The 16,806-nt window shown below is 48.4% G+C and overlaps 3 protein-coding genes across 3 annotated transcripts; 2 read left to right on the forward strand and 1 right to left on the reverse strand.

Annotated features, from left to right (window-relative positions):
- The first annotated feature begins 1,335 nt into the window (after positions 1-1,335).
- Positions 1,336-3,024, forward strand: LOC123081659 (uncharacterized). Its single transcript, XM_044504210.1, has 2 exons — positions 1,336-1,582; positions 1,680-3,024. The coding sequence occupies exons 1-2, from the start codon at positions 1,442-1,444 to the stop codon at positions 1,866-1,868; spliced, it is 330 nt and encodes a 109-aa protein (XP_044360145.1). The 5' UTR covers positions 1,336-1,441; the 3' UTR covers positions 1,869-3,024.
- A 2,016-nt stretch (positions 3,025-5,040) lies between these two features.
- On the forward strand, positions 5,041-7,044 carry LOC123084910 (uncharacterized). The gene is made up of 5 exons (XM_044506442.1): positions 5,041-5,925; positions 6,083-6,259; positions 6,342-6,436; positions 6,569-6,774; positions 6,904-7,044. The coding sequence occupies exons 1-5, from the start codon at positions 5,596-5,598 to the stop codon at positions 6,984-6,986; spliced, it is 891 nt and encodes a 296-aa protein (XP_044362377.1). The 5' UTR covers positions 5,041-5,595; the 3' UTR covers positions 6,987-7,044.
- Positions 6,997-11,917, reverse strand: LOC123084909 (4-coumarate--CoA ligase-like 1). Its single transcript, XM_044506441.1, has 6 exons — positions 10,702-11,917; positions 9,468-9,660; positions 8,901-9,043; positions 7,777-7,844; positions 7,536-7,638; positions 6,997-7,331 (listed from the first exon to the last, which is right to left on the reverse strand). The coding sequence occupies exons 1-6, from the start codon at positions 11,725-11,727 to the stop codon at positions 7,215-7,217; spliced, it is 1,650 nt and encodes a 549-aa protein (XP_044362376.1). The 5' UTR covers positions 11,728-11,917; the 3' UTR covers positions 6,997-7,214.
- Between the last annotated feature and the right edge of the window lie 4,889 nt (positions 11,918-16,806).

Consider the following 16,806-nt stretch of genomic DNA (forward strand, 5'->3'; position numbering starts at 1 on the left):
AGCTCTCGCCGCTGACTAGCACGCCGACGAGCTTCTCTAGCGAGAGCGCTCTGTTGCAAGGTGTGCAAGCCACTAGCACTTTGGCGTCGGCAAGCACGCCGACAAGCTTCTCTGGAGAACTTCTCCAGCGAGCTTCTCCGATGAGCTGCACACAACTACCATTAGAATGCTCTCCGCAACATGTCCGGTGCTGCAAAAGGTTTTCTATAACATGAGCTATGTTGCAAAAATTACTGTAGTAAATGATCAACAAAATTAAATGCTTTAAGGTGATTGCAACAACGATCCTGTTGCAGAGGGCCTTCTGCAACATCACTTTTGTTGCAAAAGAGTGGCTGCTTACGTGGGTAGATCCAACGTCCATTAGCAGGCAGCGGATCTTTTCTCATTATCCGCCCGTCGCCCGATAAATAAAAGGAAAGAAAGAATTAAACAAGAAAAAAAACTGCCCTACTTGTGCCGGCCCATGAGTGCGCGCGTTAGCAGCCCGAGTGTACCGCTCGCAGCGGGCGCCACATAGCAGCTCCCCCTCTTAAACCTGGCCAAACGGGCCTGTTAAATGGGCTGGCACGAAAGCCCGCGTGCCTGGCCCGTCATGGGCCGGCACGGCATGAGGCAAAGTGGGCCGTGCCTGGCACGTGGCCCGGCTAGGGCCGTGCCTGGGCTGCTATGCCCGGCACGCGTGCCAGCCCGGCACGGCACACACAGTAATGGGCCAGGCACGAGCACGGCCCGGCACGGCACGGCATGCACGGCACGGGAGGGGTTCCATCGATCGATACGATAGCAGCGGAAGCAGAAAGAGCCGTTGCTCATCTGGTCAGGGAGGAGCGAGGGGGGAGCGTGTGACGTGCCCTCCTCCGGTGGCAGCGATGGGTGGGGTTTAGTGGGGGGTTAGAGGGGTTTAGTGGGGGGTTAGAGGGGTTTAGGGGGGGTTAGAGGGGTTTAGGTATGTTTTGTCTCATTTTTGAATATTTGAACGTTGTAGGGCAAATTAGGTCCAAAAAAATGTCAGAATTTTGCTATAAAAAGGGCTGCCCACCCCTCTCATATTCACACTCAAACCTTCTCTCCCTCTGATTTCTCACACTGACTCAAACATCGGGCCACCCCGTGCCGGCGGGCCACCTCAGGCCAGACGTGCCTACGGGCCAGCACGATTAGCCAGGGGCCATGCCTGGGCCTCGAAGGCCAGCACGCGTGCCAGCCCGGCACGGCCCGAGTAGTTCGCGTGCCTGAGCGGGCCGTGCCGTGCCGGGCTGGCCCATTTGGCCAGGTTGCCCCTCTACGCCCCCCTAAAGAAGGCCTCTAGAAACCAATCCGTCTCCCCCAAATTCTCATTCGAAAAAGCCAACGCCGTTATCGTCCTTCCTCCGCAATCCGCCGCAGAGAACATCGGAACCCTCAGGAAGCTTCTAGAAGCCGCCCGCGCGGAGCCCCCATGGAGAAGGAGAAGCAGAAGCAGGGGGCCGACGGCGCCCTCCTCCTCGCGCTGCGCTGCTCCAGGGCGTCTCTCGTCCTCTCCTCCCTCCGCCAGCCACCCCCCTCGACGGCGACGACCCGCCGGACCTCATCCTCCGTGGTAACCCGGAACGCCGCGCCTCCTCCGCTTCCCCGTGGCATGCGCGACGCTTAGCTCCGACGCGTCTGTCTTACCGTCGCGCTTTCTCTCGTCGCAGGAGTTCGACCTCCGGAACGCGCGCCTCCTCGACGCCGAGCTCGCGGCGGCGCGGCGCGCGGCTGCCAGAAGCGCGCGGACATCCGCCGCTGAGATTCTCTTCGTCGTTGCTCTGGCCCCCCTCCTCATCCTCTTCGTCGCGCTTCTAGCGGCGGCGCTGGCGGAGGCTGCCGCGGAAGGGGTGGCTTGACCCGCTTGCCGACGACGTCATGAGATGATGCGGCGACTGAACCCAAACCCTCCGTGTTAATTCCCCCCTTCCGGGCTCCGTAAGTTGACTCTGTTTCTCTTCAGCTGAGAAAGGAAGCTGGTATCTCGATTGTGGTACGGGCCTGTTTGGTGTTTTCGGTCTGTACGGTAGGTGTTCGACCAAATGCATGTTCCTTCGTAGTTGTGTGCACAGAGTAAGGCTAAGGTTGTAGTGATAATTAAGAGATCAGACGAAATCATAGGGTGATGAATGGTGCCTGTCTCATTGAGTTGCATTGTTCTACTGTTTTCTGATCGAATTATGCTGATGGAATGGTAGATGCAGGGATATGCCTTGCAGTGTTGCTGCTTGTGTGCCATGATCCATAGATTGTGAAAAGGGCACTGGCGATGAAATTTCACGATGGGTGTTATGTTGCTAGTCTATGATTATTCTTTCAAGTGAAAAGTAAATGTGTTTGAGCTTAGTCAATTGTTCATTGCATTTAGGCAGCATCCTCATCAGGATCATGCATTGCTTTATTTCTCCTTTGTATGAGTAAGGGTGGCCCATGCATTTGCGCTGCTAGACTTTTCACGTGTTTTACTTTGAGAAGCTGATAGAAAGGTAGACATGTAAAATTATAGATAAACTTGTGGTCGAAATGTATGAAACTCATTTGGCATTGTTTTTTAATGAACTGCTTGCCCCCTGCAAGTTGCTTATGTATTTAACTGTGAAAACTCTCTAGTCAAGTGTTTATATAGTTTAGCCATGTACGCTAATGTATTATCCGTGTATGTTGGCTTAGAATTGCTAAAGCCTTTCTCACTAAGGCTGAATTTGATACTGGTGTAAATTATCATAATCTGGTGTTTTCAACAAGCATTTGTCTACTTACCGTATGAATAAGCCACTGTCCTGCTTTCGAGGCTATTTATTTAGTTATAATATACAAGGTCAACACAATGTAATGTAGCAACACTAAACCGAGCCTAAGGTGATGGATGAATGTTTTCAGAAGTAGGGTTTTTGTTGTCGATTGTGTAATGCCTTCAATGTACTAGTTTGTTTATTTATTATGTTATGCAACATTGGATGATGTTTAAAATGTAATATCATGAATTTCTTACTGTTGATGCTTTGCATCAACCAACCAACCTTGCTTCTTATTACCGTACGCATATACATGTTGATTAATAATTCAGGGTTTTAGACACTTGTGCCACTGCGTGTGCTAGCATCACTTACTGAAGGTCAGAAAATTTTGTTGTTGCCACTCTAGCTCTTGTCCGTATTCCCTATACCACTCTTAAATTTGACATTCCACCGTTGCCACTCTAGCTTTTAACAATGCTTCACAATCTGCCACTCTGTATAGTCAATGCTCCGTTTTGACCAAACGGAGTAGGGAAAAGACCATCTTGCACTCAGTTTTTTGTTTTTCTTTTGCCACCAGTTTTCGCCAATTTTGATCTTGCCATTGGAGCAACTTCTGAATGATTTTATTAGTGCTAATTCAGTCTCAGATTTTGGCATGGCCTATTCAAAAATCTGACATCACATGTAATTATACTATTTTTCCTTTTGTATGGTTGCAACTTAACTTGATGCTGTTTTTTTTTAATATGCAGTATGCAATATGCATAGCCTGGTGAAAGAAATACCCTTATGAAACCGTGATACTCGAAACTGGGCGAAGGCCGATCAATTTTTTCCATCATGAGGAACATTTGCGTCATCTTATTGAATTCTTCTGTGGTCCTAAATTTCTGTCAGGACAAAAAGGATAGCACAAATTAACCGGGTGTTTTAGAAAAACCATTGTCTTGGTTTCACGGCGCACATCCAGTTGCTGCAACCTGAGCCAACTATACGTTTCCCAGCTATCCAAGACAGCATTGTGGTATCCGCTCAAGCACACTATCAAAGATCCAAAACTGCTCTCTAATGGCCACGGAACACAGCAGCACATATTAATTGCACGTACTAAAGGCTCTGCTTCCGATTACTTGTGGTAGCACCTGGATATGTCATACAGTATATCCTAAGATCGGCTAAAGTAACAAGAAAATTTTCTAGAGTGATGATATACATAATACCACAAGTTTTTTTTTCACCAATAGCAACGGTCAGGTTTCATCGGATAGGACGATGGTGCCCCTCTTCAAACACTAAGAATACCCGAGGTCCGGTTCCGCGGATCTCTCTTTCTCCCACTATCGCATTCCTAATTGGGATTGGCATCTTTTTTTTTCTCCCTGATGAGGTGGTGCGAGAAATTTCAGATGTACTAATTTCTAGAAGCATTTGTTCTGATACTTTTACATGGGATCTTCTGTTCACTCTGACGAGCTTCGGGCAAAACCAATTCCCAAGGTGTGACGGGCGGTGTCGCGAGTTTGCAGAGATGAGAACCATGAAAAGCAAGATCTTGAATAAGAAAACAGAAACCAAGGAAGATGAAACGGACACTAACATCAGACAACTCTCAAATGGATTTGGTTGTCTATGATGAGCAAGTAGAAGCAACTTGCTTACTCACCTAGGGTCGGTCCAGCTCCCCCTACTACTCCTACTTATCCTTCTCACTTGCCAAACCATAGCTCTAATTGAGTCAAATTCCACAATTTCAAAGAATAGTATGCTTTTCCCCCCTCCATTTTTCACCGTGAATGTTCTCTCAATCCCTCCCTACTCCTTTCTTTCCCGAGCACAGACTTACCCAACTCATGAGGACCTGTCTATTCAATAAAGGACGGAATCAACGTGAGCCTTAGGGTCCAAAAATATTCCATTGGTGTCGGCTATTAGCGCCCACCAGAAAATTAATAAGAACATAAATCCAGTAGCCCGAAAGGAAGGTTATGTCCAAACTCATTTCATATTCGATAACCCAGCCGTACATGAAAGAGGGTACTGGTTGACGATAGCCCTTGATGAATCCATTGTCTTAGTTGCTCGTGGTGTCCGCGGTTTAGAATGGGGATGTTGAACGTTGTGTTTGGTATGGGGCGTTTCTCAGGGCGTGGGCATTCGGGGCGCAATATGCAACATCGTCGACGATTCTTCCATGACTTCTTTCCTGGGCGTGGTCAGGTCCTACAACCCACTTGCCGACTCCTCTAGACGTTAAGAGTGTACATTGATCCGCTCGGTTTTGGAGTCGTGGTTGTGTGGTGGAGGTGACCCGCATTGGCCTGGACACGGTCTAGGTGAAGAAGCTAGCTTCAAGTCTTAGAGCTCAAGATCAGTTCGGTTGGCGATGGCCACGACCAGACGAGCCTACCAACCTCCAGCTCTTCGTCCGATCGAGTTTAGCTTCACAGGACGTGGAGAAAATATCAGGTGATACAAGAGTTTAGGTGCTACCATGATACGGGTTTTCGTGAGCCATTGGATCAGAGATCTAAGGGTGACAGCCATCCTTTTGGACTTGCACGTAAATATCAGATTCTGAAAGCTTCACAGGACGTGTCGTCCCGTCACACGGTACCTATATATACCCCGGCCCCACTAAAGTGCAGCCGCACCAACCGCAATCCCAATTCGCAACGGCACCAACAGACACACGCACGGGCGCGCGCGCGGCCGGCAGCACGGCAAGTCGGCGACTCGTGCGCCCGCCGGACACCGGCCGCGCTACAAACGCGTCGTACGTCTACGCCCGCGTGCCGACGCAGGCTTCCGCTTTTCTTCCCTCCCCCCGCCCGCTCCTCCTCCCCCCATGCGCGGGCGCCGCACCGCCCCCCGGCGGCCAGACGAGATGACGGACTCCACCGACTCGCCGTCGGAGCACGCCGGCGGCACGAACGGCGACGGAGCAGGCGGGCTGTGCCAGTACCAGCACGGCGGCCCGGCCAGGGCGCCGCGGCTGGGGCTCGAGATCCGGGAGCCCTTCCTGCGTCTGATCACGTCCATGCGAGCCGCGCTCGACCCCGCCCCCGACGACGGAGGCGCCGGCCCAGAGGAGGAGGGGGCGCCAGCGGGGAAGAATCAGGGCCAGCGACGGCTGACGCGGGTGGGACTGCGGGCGCTCCAAATCGGCGACAGCAAGGTTCATACTTCCTACTCATTACTCAACTATACTCCGGCTGCACACCGATAGAATCGCATGCTCTTGGTTTCTTTGCGTTCCTTTCTTTCTTGGCTATCTTGTTTTGTTGATTGTTATTACTACCTTCTATGTACTCGCTCATGGCCATATCTTCTAGATCGATCGAACGGACGAGGCCGACATAGCGGCCAAGTTCCAGTACAAGAAGCCCAAGAAGATCGTGCTCCAGCTGCACCGGGCCGACGCCTTGGTCAAGATCGACATCCTCTGGTCCAACATCCTGGCCATGTCGGCGCGCTTCGACGACGCGAGATTCGACACGCTCAGGATCCAGGTATGATGCAATGATGCACCCTTTCAAACAGAGAGGATCATCATGATCATGGTGATGTGACTAACAATGTTCGTGCGTGCAGGTCAAATGCGCGTCCGAGCGGTTCAGTGCTACACAACCTCCAGCAGCAAGCAGAATGCATCTCCGATGGCAGCGCTGCGGCGATGTTATTCCAAGGTAATAATACTAAGCCAGGCATGGTTGATCTTGATTTCTCCATCTTAGGTTTCGATCTTAGGCTACCGTGCAGAAGGTGACTGACTGGCTACTACCAGCGCTTCACCTGAACCATTGTTGTTCGATCTCCAGGACCTTTTTGCTCTGGTTTGACAAGGGGACGCTGGAGAGGGGCTACGGCAAGATGATGTACGCCGACCCTTCGCTGCTTCTACTGCCGCCGCCGCCTCCGGGACAAGGAGAGGAGGAGGAGGAGGAGGAAGAAGCCCCGTCCCCGCCATTCCTCGGAGGCGCGACGCCGAGCACGGTGATGATGATGACAGGCTCGGCAAACACAGGTAAACGGCTAAAATTCTGGTCATTCTCCAAGACTCCCAAGTGGTCGGAGACTGCCTCGCCGCAGTTTTGCTCCTGCCCTTCTTCAGCTGAACCTGAACACAACGCACGGTTTTTTCTACGTTTTGCAGGGGCCGCCGATCCCGCGGCGTATCATGAGTACTGGGGCACCCAGTTCCAGGACTCGGCACATATCCGTTCCTTGTACAGATAGCCGTTATTCATTGATATTCATGTTCTTCATTCGTTGTATAGATGTCATGCACGGTACATTCGAACAATGGTCTTGTCACATACAATCTTTTGTACAATGTTGAGATTGACATTTATGTTGCGCCATATAAACGAAAACGATGCCCCGGCAAAAGGAATTTTTAAGCCTCGGCATCGCCCAATGGTAGTAGATTTCTGGAAATGTAGCACGATCTCGAAGCGGATTTTCCTACAACTTGGACGATCTGACCTGGGCAATGAGCTCTCTTCTCAAGATCTTGCCTGCGGCTGACTTTGGCACGCTCTCCACGAAGGTGACCCGCCTCAGTCTTTTGTAGTGCGTGACCTGAAATGTAGATCAGAGTTAAAGCTGGATTAGAATGCAGTTGTGAAAGAACAAAAAAAAAACATTGCTTGTTCAAGTGTGTATTTTCATCCTAGTGATGGTGAGTCGTCCACAAGTTCTGCTGCTATTTGAGTTTTGGAATTTATAAGGTAGAGGTACTCTGATCTGATGTCGCGATTTAGCAAGGTTTGAAGTCAGCCTCACCTGCTTGGCGATAAATTTCTGGACGTCCACTTCGGTTAATGAACTGGCAGGTGACCTCACCACATAGGCAATAGGAACTTCCCCAGCTTCATCATCAGGGAACCTTGGAAACAAGCAGAGCTCCCAGTCAATCAAGAGATAAGAAACAGAAGACAAAAGAAGTCCAAACCAAGAAGGCTGCAAGAATTATTTTATACTCAAAAAGCCGCTAGAATCACTTAACGTTTAGGAGGCAACTTACGGGATAACGACGGCATCCAGAATCTCTGGATGAGATAGAAGTAATCCTTCAAGCTCAGCAGGTGCAATCTACCAGTTAAACAAACAAAAGATCAGAGGGGTTTATGTACAGAGGACAAAGTATGACGTATGTTCGAGCAAGAAAAAAAGCGCAAAAGGACGGGTTTCCATCATGATTCTTAGATTGGATACGAGCAAAGCAAGGCTTCTATTCAGACAGTAAACAAGAACCCAACTGCTTAAGTTAACATGATGAATTGGCTTTTGGTAAGATGATAATAATAATAAAAAAGGCTTTTAGTGAACTTTAAGCTCGGTAGGCGAAGAAGAAGGATTTCCAAAAAATAAATAAATGGGAGGCTAAGATTTGCAACACAAATAGTGTTAAGGTATATGATGAATAATGTCACACATTACTCCTCCCATTGGATCAGGTGTGGTGTTATCCTATCTAGAGGTACGAATATCAAAGTTTATTAGCCTGCTATAGTGTCTCTAGAGCTTTTAGAGAACCCTCCCGCTAAAGCTATGCACTTTTAGCGTTAAATTGAAAATGATGTTAATAGCTCGCTTTTTCCCGCTATAGCAGTAAATTTGGAGTCATTTAGCGCCACTGCAGCCAGAGGAGGGACGTAAGTGAGTTCCACAAAGCCATCCATCTACCCAATTGTTTTCTGATATATATGATACATTGATGCAAAACTTAGTTATTATTGAATTAGGATGCTTGATCAATGCCTGTTTTTTTATGCCTGAACATGTGTATGCCAAATATATGTGACAAAAATTTCATGATTTAAGACAAACGACAAGCTTCGCTGTAGCTCTGTTTTAGCGTTTCATAGCTTCTGTCAGACCCGCCACTAAATGGCATAGCCCGCTATCTTTAAACTTTGAGGAATATGCTTGTGGTGAACTCTGGATAACTCCGATATGTCATTCATTCGACAATATTACACACACCCTATCAGTGTAATGGTTGGCTACATACGAAACAAACATAAGGAGAAGCAAGGGCCCTGCAGAGGCTTGCTAGAACTGTCCTTGAGAAAGCGCTCTCTGTTCACAAGTCGAAGACTCTAGCAACCATTAGAAAACTAAATAATACTTTGCAAAAAAAATTACCTGGAAACCTTTGTACTTAATCAGCTCTTTTAGTCTATCAACGACAAAAAGCTGGCCTTCATCATCAAAGTATCCAAGATCACCAGTATGCAACCATCCTTGCTTGATTGTAAAATCAGTGGCCTCCACATTGTTGAAATACCCTACAAATAATCAACTCATATAAGGAGAATTTCTGGCCTTCTAATCCCTTCAGGACAGGATACATGGAAATTTAGTTGATTTCTTGCCAGTAAAGAATATTATATAGAAATAAAATAGTACTGGATGCCTGATAGTCACTAGGGTTTCAAATTAAGAAAAAATCACTAGCCTTGATAAACCATGCAATGTTAATAATGCGTGAAAGAAATGGTAATATCAATTTTTACCACATTTTGTAACACAACGACATTACCAATGGCTACAATTCCAATCTAGTAATAACTAATATCATTTACATTGAGCTCGGTAAGTATGTAATGTTTGATCAAGCAAAATATGTATGTTCTATGGAATAATGGCTTGTTTGGTATCAAAAGGCAGGGAAGAAGAACAAAAACCTAACGCACATGTTCGAATTTTTACCTTCCATTATTTGTGGTCCCCGGATACAGATTTCTCCTAGTTGACTTGGTGGTAGATGTTTTTGCGTCTCTACGTCAACCACTTTTGCTTCAACTCCAACGACAAGTGTTCCAGTTGACCCGAACTGACGAGCTTGTCCCTTTTCTGGGTATTCAAGCGATATGATCCCACACGTCTCAGTCATACCATAGCCCTGCGAACCATAAAATCACAACGCGCAATACAACTTGAGATATGAAATACTTAAGCCTGTTTACAGGTATCAATCAGGTATCACCATGAGAGAATAAAGCCATATTACTACATATAAGGAGGGCCGTGTAGCAAACCGCTGAACCATAGCAGCATAGTTTCGAAATTGCCTACAGAATTTGCTAGCATGAGATTCTACGCAGTTATCTGAAAATAAACATCTTCCTGTAGATTTGTAGATAGATAGATAGGTATATTACATAATGCATGATACGAAAGGCAAACAACTGTGATCAGGTACTTTCTACGTTCACAAATATAAGATTTTTTTGGATATTTCAAAGTGAATTACATACAAACTGAAATGAGTGAACAAACACACTAAAATGTGTTTGTATACATCTGATTCAGAAAAAAGTTAGAACATCTTATATTTGTGAATGGAGGGAGTATCTGATAAAAGTAATACTAGTTTAGATAAATAAATAAACAAAAATATAGTATTATATCTATAGAATAACGTGATTCGGAAGGTAAGAGTGGTACTAACGTGTAAGTGATACAGGAATAGTTGACTTTGTCATTTCGCTCTAAAAACACATAGTTGACTTTGGGCATCACTGTTGCAACAGTACAGAATTGTTACAAATCAACGAACAGTAATCTGAGACAAAAAAAAGCTGTAACACGATAAGGGGATTCTGATGCCGATACTTGTTCAATGCAGTTTTCTGTATTCTGTAGATTCGATTCATTATGCACTGTATAAAATATTGGAATCCACCGTCAAAATCAAGCATAGGAAATCTAGCTGTTTGCATACTGCTGTGTACTCGCAAGCTCTAATCACCATAAAAAGGAGGGAATCATGTCAGCAGAAACCCTGTCTTAATCACCTGATTAGATAGCCTTTCTAAGGAAGCGACAAGAGCAGAGAGATTGAGTCCCCACAAAAGCACAACAAAAAGACTACTCTCTGTCACTACAACAGCAGACGAAAAGTGCAGAGCAGCTGGCTGGCTGATTGGTTAGGTTTGGTTACCTGAACGATCTCGGCGTCGGGGAAGTTCCTGGCCACCGCCTCCATGACGTCCCTGCCGAGCGGCGCGGCGCCGGAGCCGATGAACCTGAGCGAGCTGAGGTCGTGCTTGCCGGCCCGCCCGTGCTTGGCCAGCGCGATCATCACCGGCGGCACGCAGAAGACGTGCGTCACCCGGTGCTGCTGCACGGCCCTCATCACGGAGTCCATGGCGAACCCCGACATGACCACCACGGCGTTGCCCCGCTGCAGCTGCGCGAAGGTGAGGACGGAGAGGCCGAAGATGTGGAACATGGGCAGGAAGCAGAGGAACACGTTGGGCGGCTCCCCGCGCTCGTCCTGGTCCGACGTCACCATGGTCGCCGCCGCGATGAAGTTGCGGTGCGTCAGGACCACGCCCTTGCTCTCCCCCGTCGTGCCGGAGGAGTAGAGCAGCCCCGCCGTGTCGCCCTGCTTCGTCGGCGGGCGGCGGTAGGCCGACTCGTCCGCGCCGGACACGAGGTCGGAGTAGAGCGTCACTGTCACGTCGGCCGTCGCCGGAGGGGCGGCGTCGTCGAGGAGGATGACGGGCAGGCGGAGGGCGGCGACCTTGGGGAGCAGCTCGGCCACGGTGACGACGAGCTTGGCGCGGGCGTCGGACGCCTGCTTGGCGATCTCCCGCGGGGTGTAGAGCGGGTTGGCGGTGCTGGCGACGGCGCCGGCGGCGGTGACCGCGAAGAAGCAGACCGGGTAGAGGACGCAGTTGGGCGCGAGGAGGAGCACGGCGTCGCCGGGGCGGACGCCCGCGCGGGAGGCGAGCGCGACGGCCGTCGTCAGCACCGCGGAGCGGAGGCCGGCGAAGGTGAGCGCGCGGCCCGTGGCGGCGTCGATCAGCGCGGGCGCGTCCGGGCACGCGTCGGCGCGGCGCAGGAGGAGGTCGGCGACGGAGAGGCCCGGGTCGGACGGGATGCGCGCCGGCGGGCGCAGCGAGCGGTACACGCCGTCCGCGCCGTACCCGGCCGCCGGCGCCGCCGCGGTTGTCGTCGCCATCTCGGGGTTGGGGTTGGACTCCTTGCCTGGCGTGTGCGATCGCGGCCGCGAAAGATTTGGCCGCGGCGTCGAGTCCAAATCCGGGCCGCTGGGATGGGATGTGATGATGGGCGAGGCGTGGAGAGGAGCGCTGTGGCGAGCTTTGCTCCGCGGAGTCCTGACGCTATCGCGTTTGCTGTACTCTTGTCCTGCTGCGTGCTCTCTACTTATTTGTCTCTGTGGTACGCGTGATTTGATCCATCTGATTTGGGCACGCTCCGTTGACAATCACACATGCAAGGCTATCATTTTTTTTAGGCAATACTCTACATGCAAGACTATCTGTGTCAGCATATTCTCTCTTTGTAGTTCAAGGAATAATTCATGTCTGAATAGAGAAAATGGAGGGTGGGCTGGGTGCCTATTTCATGCGAATATATGTTGTGTTGGGCTCACAAATAGCTGGATTGGGCCTTTAAACTAGTAATAAAAACTAATTTTGCAAAGCTGGAGGGGGGCTTAAGCCTGTTAAAGCCCCCCTAGTAGATTCGCCATTGCATATGCACATACACTCATCCCTATGAGCATCTTCCTCTCGTCCCACTAAAAGTGCATCGTCAGAAATCTTGAAATAAATTTAGGAATAATGCGAGTATAAGGATTTGAATTCTGGTGGGCTGGGAATACCGCTGTCCCTCTAACTATCCAACCACAGGTTGGTTTGCAATAGATTAGCAAATTGATAATACTATTAATAAATCATGAAATACATTTTCATATGATATATGTTTGATATTGTAGATATAAAACAGTATTCTCAGTAAATTTCACATAAAATGTGAACCTTGACTTTCATGAAAATCACTATGCACATTATTATGGGGCAGAGAGAGTACCATGTTAATAAAGGATCAAAGATATGTTTCAGAATTGTGTCAATATAAAAAATCATTTCCTTTGAACTCAAGGAGTATTAACATATTTTTACGTTAAAATAAGGACATTCTTGTTTTTTTTTCTTTTGATAGAACAGTCTGTGTGGAGATGACATTCAGCTTTACCTCATGCTCTAGCTGTGCAGTTTATCTCCATTTGTCATCTGAGTTTTGAACATGACAATTTCCTCCATCAAGTGTCTTCGATCTAGAGGTTTCAATGCTACTGGTTTGCGTCTCGGGTCGGTGGTGGCCATGACTAATGCAGGAGAGCTCGGCGTTGGTTGATTTTTTTCTCTAGCTACTAAGATGTTTCACCTTGCCAGGTTATCTCTTGCCTATTCATGGATTCATCATACGGTTTTAAAGGCTAACCTATTTGGGTAGGGTTAATTATCCTTTTGCCCTCAGTGGTGTCCATGTACTCAGTTTTGCCCTCAGATGCGAATTGTGCTCAGTTTTGCCCCTAGTCCGTGCGCACCGACTCGTTCCGTGAACTCTGCCGTCTCCGTCAGGTCAACCTTTTGACTCGGCCCTTACAGGTGGGACCAGGCGACAGAAACGACCAATTTTATTCAGACCGTTGCACGCGTGGCTTGTGGGACCCAGCAGAGAACCGTTGAGCAGAGAGCTGTTGGCGGGTGTGCTATATAAGCGGGCGACAGCGGCGGTGACCACGGCGACAGAGAGCACGACAGTGACCACGGCGAGAGAGAGAGAGAGCACGGCGGCGGGAAGCTAGTTGTGGAGGGCGCGGCGGTGGGAAGCTAGCAGTGGAGGGCGCGGCGGCGTTGAGATCCCTTCGGCTCCGAGCTCCATGTCTTCCTCAAACTCCCGCGCCACCTCGCGGATGCAGAGCCGGGCGCGTGTGGACATGCATGTCTTCGTCTGTCCGCGATGCCGGGCGGGCGTTGATCGGAGGGTTTCTCAGACACCGAGGAACCAGAATCGTCCCTTCTACGTGTGCAGCGAGAATGGGGTAAGAATCGGGGCAATTGCGCCATTTTCTTGGTCGGGATCTTTGAGCAATGGGTTGATCTGTTTGGTGTTCATGCAGGTGACATGCTTCTTTCTTTGGGCCGATGCTCAGGCCAAGACTCTGATGAATGAACTGCAAGAAGAGCATGAAGAATGGTTGTGCATGCTGCCACGAACGGCAGTGGCCGCACCACGAGCTCCGGAAGAAGGGATGGAGGGCGAAGCACGCACTGACAGAGAGCTAGCTGTTGAGCTTAGGATGTTGAAGAAGAAGGTTAGGAAGCTTGAAGATCAAGCACTACCAATACCCATTTGCAAATACTTTTGGGCATTTGTAGGTATGGTAATCGCACTGGTTGTAATGTTGAAAATGTATGAAAAGGCATGAATTATGGAGGAATTTGTAATCTTGATATTGTTTGAGAAATCCACCTAGTTTAAATGTTGGTTAAAATTGTTTAAATGTTGAAACAAAAAGAGAAGAAGTGACCAACATTTAAATATGTTGGAAAAAAGAGAAGAAATTAGGAATTCAGAAACTTTTGATCAATGAAATGCAGCTCTCTGCTCTGCCTTTCTGTCCAAAAAAAGGTTGCTCTTGGGCCAAATTCAGAGCGTAGAGCCAAGTGCAGGCTAGACTAATGGGCCAACTGCATCCAATTAGGCCCATTCGGGGGTTCTCTTGCGTATTTTTCTGTTTTCTATTCTGATTTAATTTAGGCAGTAAATCATAATGCTGGAACTTTTTGTGGAAGCTAATTGAATTATTCCAGAGCCAAACAATTAAGGTTAGAAATTTTTTCAATTAATCCAATTCAAATACACCGTGATTTAAATCAAAGACCAAAATGTCATGGAAAATGTGCCTCAACTCTAGTAGAGGTTTACGCCAAGTGCCAAAATAAATGAACAATTTTTAAGGGCATTACATTGAGAAAAACATAATTTGTCTAAAAAATGAAGGGTGGAAAATGCACAAAAAATTGGTGTGGCTGGGGACTCGAACCCAGGACCGCGTGGGTTTGTGGTGTTTAGGGCTGCGCTGGTAACCGCTAGGACAAATGGCAAGACTTTGACATGGATAGGGAAGGAAGGTATACATAGTGAGATTGTGAATTTTTTTTAAAAAAAATAGTGAGACCGTGAATGTTTGCACACGCGTGAGAGTGGTTTTCCATTGTTTTGCACTTAAATTTTGGAGGGTTGGAAGGTTGAAAATGTATGTTGCACTACCACATGATTTTGGTCAGAGTGGCACTTGGTTTAGGGTTAGAGTGGCACTTGGTTTGGGATTTAAATGGAATAAATTTGCATGTTAGTTCATGACTTTTTGTTTGAATGAAACAGAGGGCTTCTCACCCCCTCCGATTTTCATTAATGAAAACCACAAGTTCTCGAACTTCATGACTTGTTTAGGGAAGAAATGATATGTTTGGGCACGGACATTTTTTAACACACATAATAAACCCTAATAACTTAGATAAGATGGAACACACCGTACCATTGCAATAACTTAGATAAGTTCACGGACAGTTCACAGACACATGACGAAACATGACACGACACGACACGACATAGAAAAGCAACAAAATAAAAAACGAAACATGACGAGCTTGACTCCGGGCTTGAACATCTTCATCTTGACCTCCTTCTTCCACCTTGGCCGCGCGCGCCCCTTCAACACCGTCTTCATCTTCACACCTCCTCCTCCTCGTCGTAGGGAAGGGAGTGCATCTGGCCTGGAGCGGGGAAGATGCGCTCGTAGTTGGTGTAGATGTTGTAGACGGTGAAGAAGATGGCCTCGCAGCCGCACCAAAAGACTTGGCCGAGGAGCTCGCGCGCGTCAAACGGGTTGGTGAAGGTGACCGTGAGCAGTAGGAGGATGCCGCCGCGGTCACGAACCTCGTTGAGGGTGAACATCCTCGGCGAGCCCCGTGGGAGGTGGGCATAGCCGGCTCTGAGGAAGGCGCGGGTGAGTTCGACGGAACCCCTCCACCTTGAAATAGCCCACACACGGAGCTCCCTCTCCACGAGCACGCCCGGTGGGTAGCGCAGCTCCGGCACGACAGGCGGACGGTTGAAGGTCGGCCCGTTGAACTGCATCTTCACTTGGTCTCGCTTGGGGAGGGCTCGGTCGCTTGGGTGTTTGAAGTTGGAGAGGATCGGATCTGGCTTGTGGGTGGGAGAGGAAGAGAGGCACCCCATTTATAGGCCTGTGCGTGGGAGAGGAAGAGAGAAAGGATGAGAACGGTGCGTGTGTGAATCCGGACGTGTGTTGTATCCGTTACGTTTTGCACACTTAAATTTTTGCACGAAAACGATGCATGGGGCGCGTGCGTGCATCTGAATCACTGCATAGCTCTTTGACCGGGCGGTGCATGTGAATCGCTGCCCTGAACCACTGCACTGAACCACCTAGCTCGCCTCGCTAGCCTAGCTCACCTAGCGCGCCTCGCTCGCCTCGCTCGCATGCATGCACGTCGCCGCCTCCCGCGCATGCAAACCCACGTCGCCGCCTCCATGCATGCAAGGCCTGGAAAGGCTGAGACGGGCTATTTACTGCGGTCTCAGGCCCAGACAACGAGACGGCCCAACGGTCCATCCAGCGCGCCCGGTATTTGTTAAAAAACAATCTCCCAGCCAATCAGATTGCATCTCGCGGATCGCCCCCCTCCTCCCCGCAGATTCCTTCTAGAAGGGTTAGATCGACGGCCCTTGATCGCCGCTAGGGTTAGATGAACGGTCCTTGTTCAGCGCTAGGGTTAGCGGGGTTTGGGAGGGGTTTGGAGCAGTCAAAGCTATGTTTGACCAGATTTCAAATGAGCATAATAAATTAAATAAAAATCAGAAAAATAAAAAACCTGCGCACATAGTCTTCTTATGTCATATACTAACGATTTAAGTTGATAAACAAGCTTTACATACATTTAAATGATAAGTTCATGTGTATTGTATGATATCTCGAGTATCTCAAACTCTCTTGTATGAAGTGAAGAGAAGTGTTTTGGGGAAATGAACATGAAAATTTCAAAAAACTCACCACAGCTTCATTTTGGAGTGACTAAGAAGGATCCAGGCTTAGTTTTTCATTTTGATGTTTTACACTTGTTTAAATCTTGGTCAAAGTTAAGTTTGACCAGAATTCAAATGAGCAAAACAAATTTAAAAAAATCAAAAAATGGAAAAA

Source organism: Triticum aestivum, chromosome 4A (genome assembly GCF_018294505.1).
Source record: "Triticum aestivum cultivar Chinese Spring chromosome 4A, IWGSC CS RefSeq v2.1, whole genome shotgun sequence".
Taxonomy (NCBI): domain Eukaryota; kingdom Viridiplantae; phylum Streptophyta; class Magnoliopsida; order Poales; family Poaceae; genus Triticum; species Triticum aestivum.

Bases quoted from the DNA above. Each gene is read 5' to 3' on its own strand.
- LOC123081659 (XM_044504210.1), top strand. From the start codon at position 1,442: ATGGAGAAGGAGAAGCAGAAGCAGGGGGCCGACGGCGCCCTCCTCCTC. The intron at 1,583-1,679 runs GTAACCCGGAAC...CTCTCGTCGCAG, and splicing joins GCCGGACCTCATCCTCCGTG to GAGTTCGACCTCCGGAACGC.
- LOC123084910 (XM_044506442.1), top strand. From the start codon at position 5,596: ATGCGCGGGCGCCGCACCGCCCCCCGGCGGCCAGACGAGATGACGGAC. The intron at 6,260-6,341 runs GTATGATGCAAT...TCGTGCGTGCAG, and splicing joins TCGACACGCTCAGGATCCAG to GTCAAATGCGCGTCCGAGCG. The intron at 6,775-6,903 runs GTAAACGGCTAA...TACGTTTTGCAG, and splicing joins GACAGGCTCGGCAAACACAG to GGGCCGCCGATCCCGCGGCG.
- LOC123084909 (XM_044506441.1), bottom strand. From the start codon at position 11,727: ATGGCGACGACAACCGCGGCGGCGCCGGCGGCCGGGTACGGCGCGGAC. The intron at 9,044-9,467 runs GTAAAAATTCGA...GATTATTTGTAG, and splicing joins GGGACCACAAATAATGGAAG to GGTATTTCAACAATGTGGAG. The intron at 7,639-7,776 runs GTAAGTTGCCTC...CTTGTTTCCAAG, and splicing joins CTGGATGCCGTCGTTATCCC to GTTCCCTGATGATGAAGCTG.